The 21,653-nt window shown below is 39.0% G+C and overlaps 2 protein-coding genes across 3 annotated transcripts in view; one reads left to right on the top strand and one right to left on the bottom strand.

The window, feature by feature from the left end:
- Positions 1-29: 29 nt before the first annotated feature.
- On the top strand, positions 30-13,953 carry prpf38b (pre-mRNA processing factor 38B). Its single transcript, XM_002932148.4, has 6 exons — positions 30-366; positions 3,849-3,917; positions 5,024-5,175; positions 7,198-7,258; positions 9,898-10,121; positions 11,133-13,953. Exons 1-6 carry the CDS (start codon positions 127-129, stop codon positions 11,893-11,895), a joined length of 1,509 nt encoding a protein of 502 aa, XP_002932194.1. The 5' UTR covers positions 30-126; the 3' UTR covers positions 11,896-13,953.
- A 4,463-nt stretch (positions 13,954-18,416) lies between these two features.
- Positions 18,417-21,653, bottom strand: part of LOC100492420 — a 42,951-nt gene continuing 39,714 nt past the window's right edge. For both annotated transcript variants that reach the window (XM_031901044.1, XM_031901045.1), the window contains 2 exons: positions 19,436-19,660; positions 18,417-18,651 (listed from right to left, as the gene is read on the bottom strand). In XM_031901044.1, the coding sequence (XP_031756904.1) occupies positions 18,626-18,651; positions 19,436-19,660 (251 nt within the window). In that variant the 3' untranslated portion in view covers positions 18,417-18,625. The remainder of the gene's footprint in view (positions 18,652-19,435; positions 19,661-21,653) is intronic.

The following is a 21,653-nucleotide window of genomic DNA, read 5'->3' as shown; positions in this document are numbered from 1 at the left end:
ACGGAGTCGTCTCTTCTCTTAGGCTTCATCATCCCGGCGTGTTCCCCCGACGTCACGTTCCATACGCGCGTTTTGTCACTTCCTGTTCTTCCGGTGATTTGGTTGCCATCTTTCCTCCGGTGTGTAATGGCGAACAACAGCGCGGCGGCCCAGGCTGGGGCGCCGCAACCAGCCCAGACAGGCGGCGGGGTGAACAAGCCGGCGGCCTCAGGGAAGTCCGGAAACGTGTTGCCGCTATGGGGCAACGAGAAGACTATGAACCTGAACCCCATGATCCTGACAAACATTTTGTCCTCCCCTTACTTCAAGGTGCAGCTGTACGAACTTAAGACGTACCATGAGGTGGTGGACGAAATCTACTTCAAGGTGTGGAGTTATACGGAATGATTATATTCGACATAATGGGCTGGGATTATTATTTAATATACTCCTGGGCAAGGGCTCGAAATGACATTTTCACGTAGATATTCATTGGGGTTTCTCATTGCGCTGCCAGCCAATCCCTAGCCCGGCGGGCAGCGTGTAAGGGCAATGCCGGCCTGGCGCTCTGTCTGAGGGATTGTTATCGCACATTTCCAGCTATTTTACCCAACTGCTTCATGCAGAGATTCCCATCCTGCTGTTGCTTTTGCCACCGGCACTGCATTGTCTGTGTGACTGTGGGGCTTCTGGCGGCTATAATTCAGCTATAGGCCATGGCTGTTAGTAGGAAATACTATCTCTCTATTATATATTGTTTGGGAATAAGTTGGGATTTCATTTACCTACAATATCTCCTGGTCGCATTGGCTTATATTGTTGTTTTTTTTAAAGCTCATTGCCACATGGCAGATTATCAGTATGTGTGCTGCCCATCTTTATGCAGAACAAGTCACCCTGTCTAAATATTAATCATATCAGACAAAAGTGGCAGTAGGGGTTTAGTGACTGATCCAAGTATCTAGTTTGATTGCCTTAAAGAGATACTGACACCAGAAATGAAACCTTTTTTACATCTATCATAACATTGTCTTTGCATGAGCTTTATAATTTTGCCATAAAAGTATTTGCTGATGCTTTTCCATTCCCTATCTGATCCCCCATGTCCCTCTGAGGGGGCTGCCATATTTGTGCAGCAGGAGGCAGTTAGCATTAAAAGCTGTAACTGACAGGCTGAGAAGGGACAGTCAGGTTGGCAAAACAGTCAGGTTTAGGAACTTCAAGCAACAATTACATACAAAAGCAGCCCTAACAGTAAAAAAAAATCAACATGACCTATAGGGAACTTTTTAGGTAGATTCATAATTTGAAAAGTCATTTTTTCATGTCAGTATCACTTTAAGAAGGCTAATTCTGCTTCATTTTCATGTCGGAATGTAGATAACTTAAAATGTTGGGCTGATTGATCCAATGGTGAGTCATAAATGTGGCAGGCAAACCCTTAAAAAGAAATTCTCTAACCTAATCAAGGTTAATCAAAGTACAACTGTAAAGAGTTGTTTTACCTTTAAATTCACTTTTAGTATGATATAGCGAGTGCTATTCTGAGACAGTTTTCATTTGGTCTTCATTTTTTGTTTGCGGTTTTTGAATCATTTAGATTTTTGTTTGGCGGCTTTGCAGTTTAGAATTTCCACAGCTATTTGTTTGCTAGGTTCCAATTCAAGCTAGCAACCAGGCAGTGGTTTGAAAAAGACAGAAATGTGAAACGGACGGCCTAAATAGAAAAATACGTAATTCAAAGTTACGATAATAAAATTGTAGCTTCCTTAAGAGAGTTTTTGGCTGCACAGTGACCTCTGTGTGAAAGCTGGAAAGAGTCAGAAGAGAGAGGCAAATAATTCAAGTACAGTAGAAAATAATTTAAGACCAATTAAAAAGTTGCCAAGAAATAGGCCATTCTGCGACATACTGAAAGTGAACCACGCCTTTAAGCCAGTAGTTTCCAAACTCAGGGGCTGACCAGTTTAGGGGGTCCAAAAACTGTTGGCTGAGGGGAGGGTTGAGGTTAGCTAGGCTGAGCAGCCATGACACTTCCATTCCTGCAGGTCCAATTATTTAAGTTTTTGGCAAAAACAAAATGACCAGTGTGTAACTGTGCTTTACATATATCCGTGTTAAGGTCCCCATACACTGGCTGATAGTAGCTGCCGATATCGGCCCGTGGAGGGGCCTGCCCGACCGATATCTGGCCAGGTTAGAACATTCAGTCGGATCGGGGACCGCATCGGCTCGTTGATGCAGTCCCGAACCGACTGCCCCATTGATGCCAATAACCCGTAGGTGGGGATATCGGGTGAAGATCGCCAAGTGAGCGGATCTCAACGTGTATGGGGGGCCTTTAGGCTTGCAGACTGTTTAGTCAGATACAACATAAAAAAGTGAGTAAGTGATCAGCCAAACAAAAAAAACTAGTTCTAAGTGCATAAAGCTTGATATAAAATAAAGGCTTTGGGCAAAATGCAAGTCAAAAACATTATATTAGAGTAACATTACAGTAGTGTTTTGGGGCCTTTAAAGTCTAAATTTTAGTAAAATAAAAAAATTTAAAGGGAGGATTTAATGTTTGAACAGTTTATATAGTCACTTAATTACATAAAATTCTTGTTTACTTTTTCTGTTTCGTAAAAGCAGTTCTGTTGACGTTTAGATTTCTTATGAGTGCATTGAGCCATTTCTGAGGTTGTGTATAGTGTGGCTAATACCAGTTAATGAAAAGTTTAAAGGTACATGTGTGGAAACTTATGGAGATATCCGCAACTATTGTGTTTTGGATCAAATGTGACAGATGGGCATGCTACATTATGAGGCAATGACGGTACATGACACCAGTGTGTGAGGCTCGGTACTGTAGAACACTACCTCGTATTGACTGGCAGTGGTGGGATTTTATTTTTCATACACCATTATACACCGCTTGTTACACTGACCCTTTAGTGTGCAGTGGGTTACTTGCTCATAAATGTTAAAGTATACTCTTTTGTACAGCAATTTAGGCTTGTTAGGGTTTGTTTTTTTTAAGAAGTTCAGTTGTTAATAGTTATACTTTGTATCGTATTTTAAGCCATGTTTGCATGTTATGTAACAGAACCACACTCTGTAATCTTTCTCGTAGGAGGGATAAAATCTTAAGCAGATTGCTACATTCAAAGGAATTTAGCAATCTGCTAAAGATGCCATGTAGCCAAATTGAATTACTTGCATTTACAAAAAGAATATGGCAATGTCAAGATCATTATATTCTGCAAGGACAGTGTTAAGCACTGCAGATATTGATGCTTAACTCTTTAATACTTTAGCTTGTCATTGTGGATGGGTTCCACCACTCTTGTTGGTAAGGGAAAAGATCTCTGGACATATGTAACTTAATACATTTTATCTTCCTCGTTTTTGACATTTAAGTGGCCAGATTAATTTTGAGCCAAGCCTTCCAGGCTTTTTAAATGTAGTGGGACCTCCCCTTAAAGAATGAACTTGACCTGTCCAAATCTGACCTGACTCGGTGCTGTCCTATAGAACACTGTCCGTTGCATACTTTTAGAGATTCTTATTTGAGAACAACATGTTCCAATGAGTATGAAATCAAGTTCCTCCAAAATAAATGTTTGGGCATTTCCATACAACATGTATTATGGGTTCATCTAAAGTGTTGGCCCCAAGCCCAGTGTTCATTTATGTGAAAAAAAGATCAATGATATTCATGAACGTCATGTTTATGCAACCAATCCAATATACCAAATGCTTTCATTTGCATATGTTTGAGATATATCTATTGCCAACTAGACCCAAAGGCAATTCCACCATCCATTGAGTATTCAGTTTTCTTGCACTATAAATAAGCTTTTATTGATTTTTTTTTTTCTTTTAAGGTTACTCATGTTGAACCATGGGAGAAAGGCAGCCGGAAAACTGCTGGACAGACAGGGATGTGCGGAGGGGTAAGTACAAGTACGTGCCTCCTTATTTTTGAAGGAATGACCATCCCGACAAAGTACAGGTTACATAGTATTTTTATATGCATATATCTATTTATGCTTTGCAATTGATGTACACTGTGTATGAAAAAAAATAAACCCAAAAATGTGTTTGTGTCTGTGCTTTGTGCAGGACACAACTGATGGTGCCAAAAGCCAATATAAACATGCTTATTTGAAACTATACTAATAGTAGTAATTAATAGAAGGGCTATCCTACATCTTGCATTTTAAGCCCTAGTGGACAGGGCCAAAAGCATGTTTGTTCATTTGTTACATTGTGAGTAATTAGTGTTTTTCATTTTGTTTTATTGTAATATCCTCTACTATTCACCTAAAAGTTGAGTCCTGGAGAAGAAACACTTTTGAAATAGACCCATTTCTAAAGGAGTGCATTTAAAGGGGTTGTCAACAAAAGCTCCACATTATTGCTACATTTAAACTTAAAATACCAAAATTACCTATTTTTATGGAGTGCTCCCTATTTTGGTTGAAAACTAGCTATGGGGGCTATGACAGGGAAGCTGATAAAACAGCATTATATCCTTTCTGCCACTTAAAGCAAATATAAGTTCAGCTATTGTACCCTGAGGGCACTAGTGTATTGGTATGAGCAATGAGAGAGCAATGAAGATAAGATCATGTCTTGAGGGGACTGTTGTACTTCATTTATTGTCAAAGTATGATTTCTGTAATATGTCAGATCAGTTAACAGCCTCCACTATAAAAAGAGGGTGGCATATGTATTTGTAATACTGGTTGGAAAAGGGAATTATGGGAGTTGGAGTCTGCTGTCTTAGGGTGGGTAGGTAGCAAAAGCAAAGTGTTGAAACATTGTTTATCTTCAAAGGTTATTTGACATGAGTGGGGCTTGGTGTACTTAGAGAACAATTTAATATTTAAAATATAGTTTTGATAGGGCTTATTTTGTGTATATAAAGCCTCCCTCAAAGCAAGAATTGACAGAATCCATATGATACACTGGTATGTTCTTTGTGTATTTGCCACTGTTTTTGTGCAGTAATGCAAAAATCACAAGTTATAACATTTTTTTTTTGTTTTGAACTCAGGTTCGTGGTGTTGGCACTGGTGGTATTGTTTCCACTGCTTTCTGCCTTCTATATAAACTGTTTACCCTGAAGTTGACAAGAAAACAAGTGATGGGTCTTATTACACACACTGACTCCCCATACATCAGGGCTCTTGGTTTCATGTACATAAGGTTAGTATTGTCTATGCCAGTAATTAAAGGAACAGTAACACCAAAAAATGAAAGTGTATAAAAGTAACTAAAATATAATGTGCTGCTGCCCTGCACTGGTAAAAGTTGTGTGTTTACTTCAGAAAGTCTACTATAATTTATATAAATAAGCTGCTATGTAGCCATGGAGGCAGCCATTCAAAGAAGAAAAGGCACATAGCAGATAACAGATAAAACACTATTGTATTCTACAGAACTTATCTGTTATCTGCTATGTAACCTGTGCCTTTTTTCCAGCGTGAATGGCTGCCCCCGTGGCTACACAGCAGCTTATTATATAAATTATAGTAGTGTTACTGTAGCGAACACACCAGTTTTACCAGTGCAGGGCAACAGTGCATTATATTTTTATTACTTTAAAGCTTTCATTTTTTAGTGTTACTGTTCCTTTAAGGGTGAAGGCACATGGAGCTACTAGTAGCAGCTACTTGTTACAGCTGCTAAAATAGACAATGCTGATCATTTACTGAATCTTCTGTGTTTTAGCAGAGGCAATTGTCAGTATTGTCTATGGCTGGGTATTTTCTGGAGTTAAGTAGCTGTGACAATTAGCTGCTACTTAGTAGCTTTGTGTTTCTTCACCCTAAAGAACATGAAAAGCCTAATCCACTGGGGCAGGGGAATTTGCCAGGGGGGGAAATATTAAATCACTTTACCCCTGGCCAGGGAACCAGTGCTGTCATCTTACCTGTCTCTTCCAGGTTTCCCTCTTCAATGTTTCAGATTTTACAAAAGTCTAATACTTTGCAAGGGATGCATGGAAGAGTGGTGTAAAGGAGCATTGGTCTGGGAATTCATTTAATAGGGGGTGCCTAACAGATTGGCACACGTCCGTAAATTAAGCGTTCCTGAATTGCTAGAGGGGCATGAAATATATTTAAGTTTGTAATGACCTAGTATATTTCCATTTATTGATGATTTTATTTTTGTTCAGTTATGCAGGGTTGTGTTGGGAATTGGGTCAGCTTGAAGACAGAAATTTAGGGTGAATGTTTATTTTATGAATACTTTTAAGAATACTCTTATGAATACTCTTGTGATAGTTGGTAGCATGGGCGGTTGCTGTAATCCAAATGTCCGTTTCATGCCTGTGTTTCTAGGAAATACTATGAAATGGAAGCTTGAGCTTTTTGGCCAGTATACAGGTATCGACCTCTAATCCGGAAACCCGTTATCCAGAAAGCTCTGAATTACGGAAAGCCCATCTCCCATAGACTCCATTTTAATCAAATAATTCAGAATTTTAAAACTGATTTCCTTTTTCTCTGTAGTAATAAGACAGTACCTTGTCATTGATCCCAACTAATATATAAATAATCCTTATTGGATGCAAAACGATCCTGTTGCGTTTAATTGATTTTTTAGTAGACTTAAGGTATGGAGATCCAAATTACGGAAAGCCCCTTATCCGGAATACCCTTGGTCCCGAGCATTCTTGATAACAGGTCCTATACCTGTACCATGCAAACTGTACAATTTTTCACTCATCATATGAACACAAAAATGTGTGAAATATTTCAGTTCAGTGATAGTTCATCTGTTATAGAGATAAACAATTCACCAATTACCATGATCTAGCTGTTTTCTTTAATGAAGACAGTAGTTATTGCACCAGGTAAGCTGGTAAATGGCCCGTGAGCAACTTATTGCTTGCAAACTCCTTGGATGTTGCTCTCAGTGCCCCCAAACCCCAAGCAAGTTTTGGTTGAGCAAAAAGTCAATCTTAGCCCTTATTTGGCACCTTCAGTATGATTTTTTTTTTTTTTTTTTTTTTTTTTTTTATGATGCTTATGTTGCTCGCCAAATAGTTTTACATTTGACTGTGGCTCATGAGTAGGAAAGGTTGGGGATCCCTGGTGTAGAGCATAGGTGCTAAGAATAGTTTCCTCCCTGAGCGAAGAATTGAGCACATTTGTCCCAAACATTTCCTTATAACTCCTGTGCTGATGTGATTTGAAATCTTTCCTTGTTATCCTTTTACAGATATACGCAACCTCCTGCAGATCTGTGGGATTGGTATGAAGATTTTCTTGATGACGAAGAGGTATGTCACCAAGGGTAATAATTTACTTTTTTTTGCAATGTTTATTTGGAGTTCTTAGCAATTTTCAAAATACACTTAGATTAAAAGAGCAGTACTTAGAACAAGAAAACAATTGTACTAAGTTCATCTCAAATGCATTCTGTTTCAGTAGAAATTGTCTATTGTAATCATTAAATTTAAACTAAGTTAATCCAAATAAGTATAAGAAGATGTTTGAGTTCATGTGGCAACATTCGCATCCTCATAAAAATAGCCTGTTCAACTGTTGACATTTGTTCAGTAATGTGGCATTTCAGATAAAATGCCTTTACTGTGTGTAGCGCTAATATTTCTGTTATTTAGAATATTTAACCCTGACCATTTTATATTTTAGTTTTGTTTCTGGCTGTTCAGCTTGGTTAGTAGGTCGTTATTTGAAAGGCTTCAATGCCTCAGCATCATTAAATGTCAATGCGTGTTTACTTTAGCTAACCTGCTGTTTTCTCCTCTAGATCTTTGCGCTGCAGCAATTGTATTGGGCGAAATTAATCTGAACACATACATGTGTGTGAGTGCCAGCAGTTTTAAATTAAGATTCGCCTTTTTTGTTTGTTTCATGCCTGGGTGAAAGTCACCTTTTTTATTTTTTTGTGCCTGATTGATGTTTTGGGGTGTCAATAAACATGATTGAGGCTATTTTTTTTTTCCTTTTCTCTCCAAGCTGCAGTTGGCCACAAATGCTTTCAAGTGAAAACATAAAGTATGATCTGATACAGAGTAACTTTCTCTGGCATTGATTCACATTTTTCATTTGTTTTCTTTAGTAACTGCCTTTTTGTTAGTAATATTCACATTGATATAGATATTTTATTGAGTGATACTATATTCCTGCTCTTAATAACTAGAATTGCCATATGTTTAAGTAGGGTTTTCCTTATGTCTGTTCTCCAGATGGTACAGAAGTACAGACAGGACTATTCCTTCTCTGAATTTGTACATTTTATGAGTGACAGGTTGCTTCTACAGATTTGTTCTTTATAGCCATCAGGAGAATATCTTTCTAGAAAGATTCTCTGCAAGGATCTGTAGAGAATTCCTTGGCCAAACAGCTTGATAGATCCTCATGAATACAAAGATGCAGAAAAGGAATGTTGTGTGCCCTCTGGTTTATGGTCTGTTGAAATGATTACACAGGCAACCTTAAAATTTAGGTGTCTTATTTTAATTTAAACGCTGAAAAGCTCATATGAGCGCAACTGCAATTGTACCAGCTAAAAGGATGCAAAAGTGAGTGCCCATTGATGCTATTTATGAAAGGTACTTTCGTGTCTACTTGCGGAAAGTGCCAAAGCACTCAGCCAGCCTGTTCATAAATTATGCACAAATTAAAGCATTGATGCTTGCGAACTTGGGAACATGATGCGTCAAGTAAATCTGGCACTAATGCCTTTAATGGTGAGCATCAGAAGTCATTCAATCCCCAAAACTTGCAAGCGATTTGCTAATTAGTGTGTATATTGCACCATAATGTGCAGTGGTACCTGACACAATGATAAAATTTTGGAGAGAAAACTATGAATTGTAGGAAAAATATTTATTTGCATCCAGAAAGTGTGCTATGTGCTGTGTTCATAAATAAGCCTTTGCATCCCCTTGAAAAGGGATACTGTTATCAGATTTAAAATAAGTGTATTTAGAGTTCATAATAGTTTACTTAATGACGTTTGGTTGTCTGTTGCAGAATAAACAAAGTCAAGTATTGATGTGCAGTGTAAGGCCACTTTCTGGCTTTAGGGAGTTAAGCAGAAAAGGTTATATGTCTGTGGTCACACTAGCAGTGGATAATGGAGTTTTATGTAGAGTTGAAACTGCGTTCAATAACGCAAGGAAGAATATGCTATCAAAACAGAAATGTATCCTTTGTAAAGAGTGGGCAAATGTTATGGTCACTTTCTGCTAAATTCATGTCCAAGTATCTGACTGCCAGTCCACTATGTTTTACTGACCTGTTTGGGTGGCTTTACCACTGCACTTTAACACCAGACCATAGGCTTGCAGAGCACACATTATTGGCTGTGCCTTGTAAGCAAAGAACAGCTGATGATGCTAAACAAATACCCACTAACACTCATTTGTGCAAATTATTACCTTATGAGAATTGAGCCCATCTAAATCCCCCTCACGTTTCCCTAACATTATGATTCTCTATCCACTCATCTCTTACAACTTGATCCAACTTTTCTGATACAGATAAGTGTATCCATCAACGAATAATTTTCTTCAATGGACTGATAATGCAGTGGATGTTGTACTGATGATTATTATCTACATGCACATTTTAATTCCTGTTTTTGTATTGCAGCATGCTTAGCAGCTTTATTTTCAGCCATGTTTTCTGTAGTGTAAGAAAGCCCCACCCAGTCTGTTTCGCTCCAAAAGCCCTCAAGAGGGGTGTCTTGTAAAAAAAAAAAATTGAATCTTCTATTTACATGTGCCTAATTCAGTGTCTTGTTTTAATTAATGCTGTTATTAATGAAACATCAAGTAAGAGTAGTAAATGGAAGGATTAAAATATAATTAAATAATTTTTATGAAATTTTAAACTCACTTCACATTTAATAATGTTCTGGCACCTCTTCTCATTTAATTATATTTTGTAGGAACTGGATGTAAAGGCTGGGGGTGGCTGTATAATGACTATTGGGGAGATGCTGAGATCGTACCTCACCAAGCTAGAATGGTTCTCCACGTTGTTCCCCAGGATTCCAGTACCAGTTCAGAAGCATATAGATCAGCAGATAAAAACAAAGCCACGAAAGGTTAAAAAGGAAGGTGCTGAAGAGGTGGAGGAGGTGGAGCGGCATGCTGAAAGAAGGCGGTCCAGGTTATTACTTTTTTATTTTTTCATTGCTGCCCTCAACTCCAGCAGTTTTGCTAAGCAAAGACTTTCTACTGGAGCAGTGGGTTCATTCCTTTTATAATTTGTGTTTTCCCCAGAAATTTACTGGAGAGCTGGGTTCATTCCTTTTATAATTTGTGTTTTCCCCAGAATTTTTTTTTTTTTAATATATACTCATTGTAAATGAGCTACCAATGTGTTTCCAAAAGCAGAGACATGTTTCATTCAAAGACGAGGTCGTTTGCACTCGCCCATTATCAATATATTTAGGACCTTAAAGAATAAGTTTATTTTTATCTCTAAAATTACTCTAAACAGCCCCAGAATAACATATAATATTTCTAGTAGTTACAGCACATAAATATACATCTAAAGATAAGGTGCATATCCTTTTATTTGAGGTGCTGTCCATAAGAGAAAGCCAGTTCAGTCCAAATAGTTAAGAATACAATAATAGGGAAAGCACAATCCAGTTATACAACTTGTAGAACTGTTGCAGAACTGGAGTGTGGTTTTCTTTTCTATTATCCCTCTGTGAAAAGTTGCCAAGAAAAATTGCAGTCACATTTTGGATCATTGACCTTTCGTTATAGTTTATATGTAGGATGGTTTGAGTTTGTAAGAACAAGTTCTATGTATATAAATGACTAAAAATTCTATACGTCATTAGTGATAACACCATTAGAATGTTCTGATTAACCTTTTGGGATTGGCACAAATTATTTAATAAGGAATTTAAAGAAAATGCTTATGCTACTGCCTTGGGGGGGGGTCTATTTTATGGATGGAACTGTTCCCAAGTCTGCTCAAGGGCTGTGAGATTGGGTAAGTGGGCTGGGATTTTCTGTATTTAGAGTTGTGGTCACTTCAGAGGAACTGTGTTGAGCAGAATTAGCCATTCGCTTTTGTTTACAGTTACAAACAAAAGTGCTATTGCAAAGTGGACGTGTAGCATGCTAAGCAGTTACCTTGATTCAATTTTTTTTAAAATTTTAGATCACCAAAAAGATCAGTAAGTCCCCGGAGGTCCCCCAGGAGATCCAGAAGCAGAAGTCATCATCGAGAGCACCATGGCACATCAAGTTTTGACAGAGAATTAGAAAGAGAGAAGGAGCGTCAGAGACTGGAAAGAGAATCTAAAGAGAAGAAAAGATCAAGAAGCAATGAACGTGGACTGGAACGCAAGAGGAGCAAGAGCAGGGAGAGACATAGGACACGAAGCAGGAGCAGAGACCGCAAGGCTGACAGAAGAGAGAGGGACAAAGAGAAAGAAAATGAGAGAAGCAGAAAACGGGACTATGATAAAAAGGGTAATGGTAGAGATAAAGAGGCTGACAGGACCAGAGATCGATCAAAAGAACGTAGGAGGAGTCAAGAGAAAAAAGATAGAGAGGACAAGAGGCACAGAGATGACAGGGATTCTCGAAAGGAGAGGCGGCACAGCAGGAGCAGAAGTAAAGATAGAAAACAGAGAAAGAGCAAGAGCCCTAGTAAGAATGCAAGTAGCAGAGCTCGTAGTCGAAGCAAAGAAAGGTCAAACCGACATAAAGCAAACAGGCGTAGCAGGAGCACAAGTCGAAACCGAACAGACAGTGCAGAGAAGTCCAAGAAACGGGAGCGCAGCTCCAGCAGGGAGAAACCACGCAAACGCAGCAGGAGCAAAGAACGAGGGCATAAGCGTGACAGTGAAAACAAGGACCATGATTACCACAGCGGTGACCTTGAAGAAAAGCAAAGAGACAAAGATGAGACTCTGTAACGATTTACAATGAACGGATCACATTGAATCCTGTTTTCCCCTTTTTATTTCCTGCTTCCCTTACAAGGTCATGTTGTTCTGTAGCACTCTTGTTTATATAATTTTGACATTGTCTAAGCCATGAGACTCTTTTCCCTCCTTTTCATTTAGGGATGTGCCTTTTGGGAATCCCTTGTGCATCGGACATAAGTCGGTTATTCCTGCATTAGCTTGTTGACTCGGTGCCGATATTGTTGCGTTTTTATTGGTTCAGTGTTCTGAAAATTGACAGTGTCCTGCAAGATCCTGTATGTAAGAGGCACTACTTTTGCCACATCGTTCAGAAGCTAATGAGGTTCACTTCCTCCAAATGCTGAGTGCATGGCTTAGCTGACAGTTTGTTAATCTGGCTATTTTTGTCATTTTCTAAAATGAATACAGACTTAAAATTTCAAATTCGTCTTACTGTCAAATTGTAAAGTTTTTTTTTGTTTTTTTTATCAAATGTAAACATTTTTGGAATTAAGCTTTCCTTTCTAAAATGGGTCCATGGAAACGTTACTAAATAGGTAACGCCTACAGGAATGGAACCAGCTGCTGTCTTTGATGTCCAAAGAAACAATCGCATTGTAAAGGATTTTAACTGTGGTCAAAGCTGAAATTCCAACAGTGGGTTTATTTTACAGTAGCTATAAAAATGTGTATTTTCTTCAAACAGCAGTAGGGTTATTCTTAATACAATCCACAGTGAGGGACTTGGAAGTTTAGTAAGCAAGAATATCATTAGGCTTCTTCACATGGGCATTTTTACATGCATTTAATGGGAGGTCATTTTTTTGGCCTGATAGCTTAGTTAGCTTTTTCATTTAATTGATCTCCCTAAGGTCTGCACCCCTGAGAATAACACTTAATGTGAATGGGTTTCCCATGGGTACAGGCACACAGATAAGTTAACATTCGTGCTTGAAATCCACTGCATCAAACTCATGTTAAAATGCCTCTATGAAACCTAAGGATAAGCGCTTACCCTACAATGAATGCAAATATGGAAACAAAGTGGTTTAAGTTGATACCTGTGTTTGGGAACACGGTTATGCTCTTACTGCCTTATGTCTTGGTAGAACCTCCTCACAGATGTAGCTCAAACTGCTTTGTAACTTCTATCTGGTGCCCTGGCAATTGCATTCGTCCTGGGTACTACCATTTTTTCCCTCCTTTTAGGATAAAAGTTTGTTAAATATACAAGCAAAATATGGTAAGATGTCTCAAATTTCCCAATTGTGCTTGCATCTTTAAAGAGTTCTATAAAATCTTTTAATGATGAAATACAGGCTTCTATGTGAAATGGCATTTTGTAATATTTATAAATTTTTACTTTGTTTCACAAAGTGTTGGCGTGTCTAATGTATTTGAAATTGCTTCTGTCTATTTCTTAGATTTTTTTTTTTTTTTTCAAGGTTTAAAACTGCAGTTAGCAGTTTTGTTTTTTTAAGGGTGTGCTATAACCTACATTCATCAGAAGACCAATAAATAGTGGTTGACATTATATATCACAAATCTGGGTCTGTGTTCAATGTTTAGTTCTAGTTGAACATGGGAATGTTGGTTGCTGTAAATCAAAAAATATACAGCTTGATAAATATTTTTATATGGCAGCCCCACCCTGTTTATTCACCACATGTGGTACTGTATTTTAAATCACTACTTGGAAATAGCAAAAATCAGAAACCTTTTGTGTGCCATAAATCTGGTATTTGCATTAACCCTTCTACTTACTGGTATCTTTGCAAAGAATGATCGCTTGTCATATATTACGAAATTTTAAGGCATGTGAAGTTTGAGTTTCAAAAGAGCTTTCTGATGAAGTGGCTAAATTCCCCCCCTGTATGAGACTGTTTTTAAGGTAACCCAGAGAAATAAATAGCCTTCCTCTGCAGATGAAAAAAGATGAAATTGTGAATTAGAAGTAAAAATCTAAATCTGTGAAACTTTTTATATATAGGTGTAAATGAATACAGAAGTGTACTTTATTATTGTATTGCCTACATTGACAATAAATGGTAAATTTGGGTAAAGGGATGGAAAAGCAACGTATAGAATATTTTTTTTTTCTTTTCAGAGTAAAGTTAAGACCTTTAACTGTGCACCATGCCAACTTATACTCCAGCCTTCACATTTTAATTAATTAACATATGTATGAAACCCCAAAATGTTCCACACTGCTGTATGATGTGTATATACGTTGAACATACAGATTACAAATATCAACTTATACAAGGTGGTAAAAAGGGCTCTTCTCGGCAGAGCGTACAGTCTAAAGGGAGAAGGCATTATGGGAGCTACAACGTGTGGAGATGATCAGGGTTTAGCAAAGTAGGTGACACTGACATCAATTAGCTGGTGGCAGTGGTATGTATAGTTTGCTGCTATAGATAAGAATCTTTAGAATATGTTTTAAAGGAAAACTATATGCCCAGAATGAATACTCAACCAACAGTTTATATTAAGTGACCTATTAAAGAATCTCACCAAACTGGAATATATATATATCGGTAAATATCTGCCTTTTACATCCTTTCCCTTGATCCACCATTTAGTGATGGGCTGTGTGCTCCCTCAGAGATCACATGACCAGAAATAATGCAGATCTTACTGTAACAGGAAGTAGTGTGGGAGCAAAAGGCAGAACTCTGTCTGTTAATTGGCTGATGGGGCCTGGCGTGTATGTGTGCACTGAATCCTATGATCCCAGGGGGTGGCCCTTAATTCTTAAAAATCACAATTTTCTATTTAGGAGTACCCAATGTCACCTACTACTATCAAAAGTATATTTTTATGAAAATAGTTTATTTAGATGAAGCAGGGTTTTACATATAAGCTTGTTTTGTGCAATATATGGTAGAAAGGGAGGAGATTATTATGAGTCATTTGGTGGATGTAGAGTGGTTCAGAATTGTGCACTGCTTTAAAATACAAGGGTAGTAAAGAATGGCTTCTTATGTCTAGGGGAGTCAAGACATTCCCTTGAAAGAAAAGCCAATGAATAGATACAGTAATTTGTAATATATTATATGGGAATCAGAATGCTGGTGAGATCTTGTAACTAACAATTATAAGATTCATTAGCTGAAAGTTATATGATTTGGTTAATGATGGGATGTGAGGATTAAAGGAGAAGGCAAAAACACTGGGCCTGGGAATGATAGTGGAGTCATTACTAATAATAGGGAATACTGGGATGTAATGAGGTAGAAAAAAAAAAATATATATATATATTATATATAATATTATATTTATTTGCTAGACAGGTTTATGGTAATGCTGGAACATGCAAATAGAAATGCCTCATGAGAAGAAACATTTCAAGATTGGGGTTGATACTGGGGTAAGTGAGTTAGCCAAGAGAGGAAGTATAAAAAAAAAGACAAACCTTTCTCTGCCAAGAGTGTCTTAGGGCTGGGAGAGAAGATCTTACTAAATTTTGTACAATATTCGGTGCGTGTATGGCTGCTCGAAGAGGTGACCGGTATCGCAGAAGGCTTGCGGATATCGGATGACTTGTCGATTGGCCATGTAAAAAGATTTTGATCGGGCACCATTGAAGGCGACCCAGCAAAATCCCACGTTCAGGGCTGAATCGGCAGGTGGAGGTAGAATTTTTATTGTTTCTACGTCCATATCTGACATTTCAGCCCTGAATGTCAGTGGAGGGTGGGAACGATCGGAATCGCTGCATGTGTATGGCCACCTTTAGTAGTGATGTTGTTATTGGCCTTAGATTGCCTAGATTAAATGAGAACTATAACCCCGGGTGCTAAAAGCCCCCTTAACTATCACTGCCTTGACCCCCCTTACCTCTCCCTCATTTCATAGTTCATAAGTTTAAACACTCCCTATTGCTAACCCCTAGCTAAAAATGCAGTAGCGCAGCAGCGTACGTGGCCGACATCTTCTTAGCAACTGAAGACTCTTTGGGTCTCACCGCCAACATGGAACCTGCATGCACAGTTGAAGCTGTTTTCCATCTATCTCCAAGCAGGTTTGTATCGGCAGTGAGTCCCAAAGTGTTTTCAGTTGGTAAGAAAATGTCGGCCAGGTACACTGCTGCGCTACTCTGCATTTTTAACTAGGGGTTGGCGATAGGGACAGAGTTTAAACTTAGGAACTATGCGATAAGGGAGGGGTTTGGAGAGGTCAAGGCAGTGATAGTTAAGGATCAAGAGGGTGCATAGCAAGTAAGGAAACCAGAACTCGACTTAAGGCTTCTATAATGTGGATTAAATGGGATGATATGGGAGTTAGGTCAAAACAGAACTGGAACCATGTTAGAGACAAGGTTGGGAGACCTATCCCAATTCAGTTAGTATCTAGAACGTGATCCCCAACCAGTGGCTCGTGATCAACAAGTTGCTTACTACCCCCATTGATGTTGCCCCGAATGGCCTCAAAGTAGGTGCCCATTTTTAAATCTCCTGTAGGCCAGCAGTCCACATGGGGCTACCAAATAGCCAATCCTAGTCCTTATTTGGCATCCCCCAAATAATTTTTTTCATGCTTGTGTTGCTCACCAACACTATTTAGAGAAGTTCTGTCTTATCAGCTAGCTTTTACGGCCACTCACCAGTATATCAATTCTGAATGATGGCCACTTGTGGCTCAACACCTATGCGGCATTGGTCTAAAGGTTAGCTCTCTGGCACCACTATCTATCGGCTTTCATTTTCTTGTACTCTGCTACAGAGCAATCAGTCATCTATGCCGATAAATCACTCAAGCCAACTGAGATCTGTGGTTTCTTGAAGCTTTTGAAAAAGATTTGCTTCCACACAGATGTGACTTCACCCAGAGCCACTGCATTGCCCCGGCTACAGAGGCACATTGAGGGGATTTCGGCCCGGATGCTGTGGCTCCAGGTGCAGGCACATCAGAAAGCTTGATTGCGGCTTAAAGGCTAATTCATGGCCTGTGTTTATCCACATGTTGAGAATCGGCCCCATCTGGCTGTACCCTAATTTGAGAAAAAGTTATTATTTTTAACTCCATCTATATTTGTGCTATAACAGAATGGTTAAGATGGCTTTGGGTATGTCTGCCTGGTTGACTAAAGCTTGGGCATATATGGAAAGATTTCCATGGTTACCAAACAAGCAGATGTAATGGGCCAAATATGGCTGATTTGATGGCCTTCAGGCCACTGATCTAGTCACAATATGAGTCTATGCCAACACACTGATGCAGTCTTTGTCCAACAGGATATTTTAACCTGACTGATAAATATCTGGCTGATTGCACATTTTCTTCATCCACATTGTTCTAGGTGTTAAAAATAAATAAAGTGCCCCTTTAAATGGGTAAAATTGCTTTAATTGGCATGAACGAATGAAGAACTCACTGACCCCTCTAAAGTATATTCCACCTGATGCACAGTGTCTACTCAGGGATCGACACCCTTCAATCTGGAGTAAATTGTACAAAAACACTGGCACAGCAGGGCAGATATAAGCAGGGTAAACACAAATAGCTGGCACTGAATAAACGTGCAGGGTTCACCCCGCTTATAATTGCCTTGCTGTGCCAGTGTTTTTGTACAATTTACAATGCAGAAATTGGTTAGATAATTGTTGGTATAGGTGTAATTGCCTTGTAGGTCAGTCCCTCCGCGTGTCTTCTGCCCACTATGTTTCAGCAACAGTTTTTGTTAAAAATATGAACCCAAAGTTTTATCCACTATAACCCAGTGGAGTTTGTTTTTACTTGGGAGATCTTTGTTACTGTTTTTGGGGTTTGCCTTCCTTGCACCCTGAATTGCACTGCTGGAAAGCTTAAAGTGATACTGACACGAAAAAACAACTTTTTAAAATATGAATCTACATAAAAGTTACCTATAGGTTGTGTTGATAATTTTTTGCTGATAGGGCTGCTTTTGTAAGTAATTGTTACTTGAAATCCCAAAACCTGACTGTTTTGCCAGCCTGACTGTCCCTTCTCAGCCTGTCAGTTATAGCTCCTCCTGCTGCACAAATATGGCAGCCCCCCTCATAGAGGAACATGGGGGATCAGATAGGGAATGTAAAAGCTTGGACAAATACTTTTATGGCAAAATTATAAATAGCATGCAAAGGCAATGTTATGACAATGTTATAAAAAAGGTTTCATTTCTGGTGTCAGTATCACTTTAAATAAGAACTAAACCCTACCCCATTCTCAGCCTCCCCTCCAAGGCCCCCTGCAAGAGCTATGTTATTCAGAAGTCTCCTTGTGTGCTAACCTGCTTTAAATCTACAGAGTTTAGCGGCACCATCTTCTGTCTGTCTTCTGTCAGTTGTCAGTACAGATCTTACTGGTCTTCCAAGATCCATGTCGGCGCTCTTACAGAAGATTGGAAGACACAGGAAGATGGCCCCTTTGAACTCTGCTGGGTAACTCTGCAAATTTATAGCAGGTGAGGACACGGGGAGACTTCTGAAAAGAACAGATGCTTCATGAAGGGTTTAACCCTCCTTTATGTCCATGTACGTTTCTTACAAAGAGAGACAACAATATTTATAGGTTAAAGATTTATTAAATGACAGCAGTTTGAGGTATTGGAAAGAAATCAGTATATAAAAGTGCATAGTTGCCTGAATGTCTAATCAAAGACAAGAACCACAGCATCCCTTGCTGACAGTGCTGTGCAGTGGAGCTGATATGACCAATTGATAGCTGACTATTAGCAGCAGAATATACGTGTTGCAGTACAGTAAAGCGCCGATTATGGAGTTGCTGTTCTATTATAGCCTGTAGGGAAAAATCAGGAAACAATCATAACCATTTGTTTTTTAAATATCTTGCATCTGAAATATAATGTTATATAACTCTGTGACATTACTAGCTTAAAGTTGTATGGGTGGGTGTGTGTGTGTGTTTTTTTCTTTTAAGAAAACTAAACCTACAATTATTGACATGGGAATACATTTTTGTGTCATCTGCTCCCCCCACCACATACAGACAGAATAATTCATCTCCAGCGAATAGCAACATTGCTGTGTTTGTGTTGGGTCTTTTTGATGGTAACTCATTTGTGCCATGTTTGTGTGCAATGGCGAATAAAAGGAAACCAGGCACATTATCTTCCGCTTTTGTAGAGGGAGGAGGATGATCTGTTTATTATACTACTAATAAAACAGTAGGAACCAGGTATAATTGTTATATGTGCATTATAATTCTGTACTAATGTACGCAGCGCTGCACTGTAGAACAATAGATTAATACAAATGTGGTTATTAAAATAATAATTATAGATAAATATGAAGTATAACTATAAATACAAGGTACAGTTGCAATAAGTTAAGAGTCAGAGACAAGAGGATGGAGGTCCCTGCCCCATAGAGCTTACAATCTAAATGGGCAAATATAAGTGGTTCAGCAAATCAGATTGATGATGATTTATTTTTAGATTTTTTTTGTGTGGAGGAACCTGCTCCTCCAGTGCTTTTGCTAAATTCCTAATTAAATCTGCAGTGAATTGCCCTGCCCATTAGTGAGAATTCCCAGTATGCATTTTCCATTATAGAACACTTACCAGGAAGGATGGATGGATCGCTCTCTCCGGAGAGATTCACTGCAATAACTAAAAGAACATTTTCTGTGAAGGGAATCTCACAAGCCAAGCTGGCAGTTACGCAGAGTGTGGCATTAGTAGCAGCATTCAGTACTCTGTACTCCTCCGTGTTCACTGACTGCGACCAGGAAATCCGCATTGTTTCGCCATACACCTCTGCTACATTCACTTGTGGAGGACACGGTGCTTAAAGAATCAAGGAGATGGCTACATCAGCTGATAACATGTTAAAGAATAAACTTTTTTTTTAGGTCTCTCTATAGCCCCCAGAATAACATACCTTTCTCCCTGCAACCAGATTTATTTCATTTCTATATTACAGCCAGTTCAACTACAGCCCTTTTACCGACTTCCTTGTCTAGCCCAGCCCCCTTTTGCTTTCTGAGCCTTCCTCTCCTCTCTCACTATGATGACCTCAGGTGCCTACTGTAATTTTAGGGGATTTCAAACCAAAAGGCTTACTTATCCTTTGAAGCAACTTGCCTAGAAATGGATGAAAACTAGAACATAACCTTAATGTGCCCTGCATTTGTTTATTTTACTGCAAATAAAGGCTCTAATGTGTCACTTTCTGTTACCAAGCAGAACTGGGATGTCAGCAGACCACAAGGAAGAGTATTCAGAAGAGGTTTGCCAGCTCATTAATCATTGGATCTTTTTTTGTAATAACCTAAATGTTAGAGTGCTGCATTAGTTAATACAGTGGTGTGAAAAACTATTTGCCCCCTTCCTAATTTCTTATTCTTTTGCATGTTTGTCACACACAATGTTTCTGATCATCAAACACATGTAACTATTAGTCAAAGATAACACAAGTAAACACAAAATGCAGTTTTTAAATGAGGGTTTTTATTATTTAGGGAGAAAAAAAATCCAAACCTACATGGCCCTGTGTGAAAAAGTAATTGCCCCCTGAACCTAATAACTGGTTGGGCCACCCTTAGCAGCAATAACTGCAATCAAGCGTTTGCGATAACTTGCAACGAGTCTTTTACAGCGCTCTGGAGGAATTTTGGCCCACTCATCTTTGCAGAATTGTTGTAATTCAGCTTTATTTGAGGGTTTTCTAGCATGAACCGCCTTTTTAAGGTCATGCCACAACATCTCAATAGGATTCAGGTCAGGACTTTGACTAGGCCACTCCAAAGTCTTCATTTTGTTTTTCTTCAGCCATTCAGAGGTGGATTTGCTGGTGTGTTTTGGGTCATTGTCCTGCTGCAGCACCCAAGATCGCTTCAGCTTGAGTTGACGAACAGATGGCCGGACATTCTCCTTCAGGATTTTTTGGTAGACAGAATTCATGGTTCCATCTATCACAGCAAGCCTTCCAGGTCCTGAAGCAGCAAAACAACCCCAGACCATCACACTACCACCACCATATTTTACTGTTGGTATGATGTTCTTTTTCTGAAATGCTGTGTTACTTTTACGCCAGATGTAACGGGACACGCACCTTCCAAAAAGTTCAACTTTTGTCTCGTCGGTCCACAAGGTATTTTCCCAAAAGTCTTGGCAATCATTGAGATGTTTTTTTTAGCAAAATTGAGACGAGCCTTAATGTTCTTTTTGCTTAAAAGTGGTTTGCGCCTTGGAAATCTGCCATGCAGGCCATTTTTGCCCAGTCTCTTTCTTATGGTGGAGTCGTGAACACTGACCTTAATTGAGGCAAGTGAGGCCTGCAGTTCTTTAGATGTTGTCCTGGGGTCTTTTGTGGCCTCTCGGATGAGTTGTCTCTGCGCCCTTGGGGTAATTTTAGTCGGCCGGCCACTCCTGGGAAGGTTCACCACTGTTCCATGTTTTTGCCATTTGTGGATAATGGCTCTCACTGTGGTTCGCTGGAGTCCCAAAGCTTTAGAAATGGCTTTATAACCTTTACCAGACTGATAGATCTCAATTACTTTTGTTCTCATTTGTTCCTGAATTTCTTTGGATCTTGGCATGATATCTAGCTTTTGAGGTGCTTTTGGTCTACTTCTCTGTGTCAGGTAGCTCCTATTTAAGTGATTTCTTGATTGAAACAGGTGTGGCAGTAATCAGTGGGGGTGGGGGTGACTACAGAAATTGGGGGTGACTACAGAAATTGAACTCAGGTGTGATAAACCACAGTTAAGTTATTTTTTAACAAGGGGGGCAATCACTTTTTCACACAGGGCCATGTAGATTTGGAGTTTTTTTTCTC

Source organism: Xenopus tropicalis, chromosome 4 (genome assembly GCF_000004195.4).
Source record: "Xenopus tropicalis strain Nigerian chromosome 4, UCB_Xtro_10.0, whole genome shotgun sequence".
NCBI lineage: Eukaryota > Metazoa > Chordata > Amphibia > Anura > Pipidae > Xenopus > Xenopus tropicalis.
This window is presented reverse-complemented; position numbering and strand designations above follow the sequence as displayed.